Source organism: Penaeus vannamei, unplaced genomic scaffold, assembly GCF_042767895.1.
Source record: "Penaeus vannamei isolate JL-2024 unplaced genomic scaffold, ASM4276789v1 unanchor4748, whole genome shotgun sequence".
NCBI lineage: Eukaryota > Metazoa > Arthropoda > Malacostraca > Decapoda > Penaeidae > Penaeus > Penaeus vannamei.
The window spans coordinates 10,001-13,464 of NW_027217727.1; the positions used below are offsets into that span (position 1 = coordinate 10,001).

At 39.4% G+C, this 3,464-nt stretch overlaps 1 protein-coding gene across 1 annotated transcript in view; it reads right to left on the reverse strand.

Annotated features, from left to right (window-relative positions):
* LOC113821380 (myb-like protein X) overlaps positions 1-3,464 on the reverse strand; it is a gene marked incomplete at both ends in the record, with an annotated part of 13,456 nt that extends 9,992 nt beyond the window's left edge. Inside the window, 1 exon segment of the mRNA XM_027373857.2 lies at positions 1,145-3,464. Within this exon segment, the coding sequence (XP_027229658.2) occupies positions 1,145-3,464 (2,320 nt within the window).

The window sequence follows — 3,464 nt, forward strand, 5'->3', positions numbered from 1 at the left end:
GGCAGCCACGATAACATGCAATCCCTAAGCCATACACTCACCACCTTCATCATATCAGCAGAGACCCTGCAAATGCCCATTAGCTTAACACCCTTTAGTTAAAATATCATCTCCCTGACCTCAGTCAGATTACAAGATTCCTTGCTGACAAGGAATCAGACACTGGAAATATAATGCCACCCATATTCATGCTACCTGTTGTCAAATCAACCTGAAACTTCTCAAAATACATAGCCCCACATCACACCCTATCAGGGTCTGCAACCTGCTGTTACCTGTAAGCACCTTGGGGTGGTCATTTAACAATTGCAAGATTCTGAAGTAAACCTAGAGAGTAGTCACAGCCAGAGTGTGATCCATACCACAGAATCTGGTTTCTTGTAAATCCAGTAGCTCTGCAAGTCCTTTCAATGAGTGCTAAAAAATCAAGTGAACCTCCTTAGCTTAACTGCTGGCATCACTGTACTAGGTCCAGCAATGAACAGAACATAGTGCTGGTACAAGGAGTAAGCAATACTCAATATCTGGAAGTAATAAGCTGTTTTTGTTACAGGAATCAACTCCTGAGCAATAGAGATCGACAAACCTTGTTGAATTAGCCAAAGATAAAACTGGAACTAAAATCTTCTCAAAAATAGGTTATAAGGATAAAAAAATTTAAGGTGAGGGTTTAGTTATAATCAACAGTCCTTTTTGTTTCTTTTTTACCTTACTCATGAGAAGACCTCTCAGTGTCATAGTGAGTAATGCCCTAGGCAGCAGAGAATCAGCTGCTTGAGAGAAAATGAGAATTGCATTAAGCATATATTCACCCTGCTCTTTACACTCTTGGCTATGGTATAACTGAGAATTTGAAGTAATGATGTTACAAAAAAGACTTTTAAGTCTGCTTTTGAGGAGCTGTTTCTCATTAATGACCATAGCCAGGGCAAAACAAGTGAACAATTGTGTAGCACACACAACTTAGAACAGCTAGACCAAGAAAGACATGATGGGAGGTCATCCCGGAACAAGTGAGAAAGTAGCCATAACCTCATAGGACGTCAACCATTGTCCAACAACACACAACAAAAAGCAATAATATGCAGCAAATGATTGTTTTAATCTAATATATAACACAGAACAATAAAAAAATCTTAATTACCTTCTTTTTTAGTCTCGTCAGGTTTCTTTGTCATCTCTTGTTTTCCATTTGAAGGTTGCGTATTATCTTTGTCCTTCTTGTGTTCCTTTTTAACAGTTTCATTACTGGTATGATGCTTTGAATGTTCCTTCGAATGTTTATGGTGGGCCTTCTCTCTTTCCCCTTGTTTGGAAATTTTAGATTCTGGAGTTTCACTTGCAACTTTCCCGAAGTTTTTCACAATCCTGTCTACAATGGCTTCTTGGCGAGATACTTTTGTTATATCTACATCTGAGGAATCTTCCATGTCACTCATATTCCCAAACAGACTTGACATGACTTTTGGGTCCTTCTTGAGGGGTACCTTTTCACTCTTCCAGGAGTCTTCCTTCTTGTGCTTCTCTTCCGTTTTGGATGCACTGGATGTCAATGCCTTTGTACTTGATTTATGGCTTGATGCCAACTTTTTAGCCTCTGTTTTAGTATTTTCTACATCCTTCTCTATTTTACAACTACTTTTCTTAACATCATGACTAGCTAGGCTCTTTTTATCCTTTACCACATCATGAGAGAGATGAAAACTGTTGTCTGCCTCTTCCATGTCCTCAAATCTATCAACTGGAGCAGTTTTGCCAAAGAGACCTTTGGTCAGGCCTGCTATGAATCTCTCCTTCAGCTCCTTCTCCTTGTCATTTTGCGTGCCATTGCTGACATCAGACTTCTTCTTGATTATAAATCCCTTTGACTGAGGGATCCCTTCCTTTCTCGGCTTGCTGTGCTCCTTGGAAACTTTGGTGTCACTTCTATCAAGATCATCTGAAAACAAACTGATGCTCTTTAGCTGCTTCCCACTCTTCCTATTGTCTTCATCTTTCAACCCATTCTTGGTATTTGATTGTCTGTCTGTGTCAGATTGGCCAAACTCCTCTTTACTTACTTTATTGTCCTTTATATTCTCACTTTTTGATTTTGACTGCAGCACTTGATCTGGAGAAAGACTAGCTCTTTTTTGTACTTCTTTCTCATCATCAGTATCAGAACCAAAAAGATCTCGGTTTAAGATGTTGTTATCTGTATTTTCTGTTTCTTCTTTTGGTCTGTGTTTTGAGGAATTCTTTTTCTTATCTTTACTTGCACTACTTCCTCTCTCTTTTGTATCCTCTAAGCTTTTGTGACCCAAGTCATGATTCTGCTTATCATCTACATCCTCTCCAAATAAAGAACTAAACAGTCTGATTTTCTTTTTCTTGTGATTCCCTGATCTGTCTTCTTCCTCACCATCTTTGTTTACATTATTCCAAATATCTTTTTTCCAGCTCTCTCCTTTGTATTTAACCTCATCCAGTTGATGGTTGGTGATCTCTTCATGCAGCAGATGCTTTGATGTGCCCTGTTCACTAACATGATGTACCTGACAATTTGTTTTTTCAATACTTTCTTTTTTCTTAGAATATGTACTTTCATGATATTTCTGGCCATTTCTATGAGTACTTTCATTTTCTCTCTCAGAGCTACTTTCTTTCAATTCTTTATGATGCGAATCTCTACTGCCTTTCTTTTCATATTCAGTGAACTGTTTTAATTTTGGTTCTAAATCTATATCTATACTGTCTATCACATCATCTTCAGAATCTTCAAGTCTCTTATTTCTTGTATCTAAACTAGATGCTTTGTCACAACCATCACTATCTTTGAATTCTAAGTTATCAACTGCATTTGTTGATCTAGAGTTCTTCTCCCCATCATTGTGGTCATCAGGCACTGGACTTTTCTTCATACTGTGTAAACTATGACCACTATGCGTTACAGAGGTTTTGACATTGCTGGTATCTCCACTCCCATCATTAAAGTAGGAGAAGCTCCACTGAGATCTAGACTTTCTCTCCCTCTCCTCAAGAGATGATGGGCGGCTGTTCCGTTCTCTTGATCTAGAACGAGACCGTGACCTCCTCTGGTCCGAGCGGCTTCTATCTCTTCCATCACGAGACCAGCCTCGTTTTGAAGGTGAGTATTTTCTGCGGTGGAAATGGCTGCCTTTTTCCCACGACCTGTTCCTTCTGTGTGGCGAATGATCCCGGTGAGAATATCTGCTGCGTCTCCTGTCAGGGGAATCGTCTCTCTTGTGATAAGATTCTCTTGACAGACTACTGTCACAATCTTGAGAATTTTTACCTTGATTTCGACTGTTCCAAGGTTGGCTAAGCCTACTTTCTTCCTGGGGTTTATATTCTGTATTTTCACCCTGATTAGATCTTTCTCCATTACTCCTATCTCTCCCAAAGTGTCTCTGAGGAGGTGAGCTTTGTCTATGGTACCTCGAATCACCCTGTGCATCAGACCA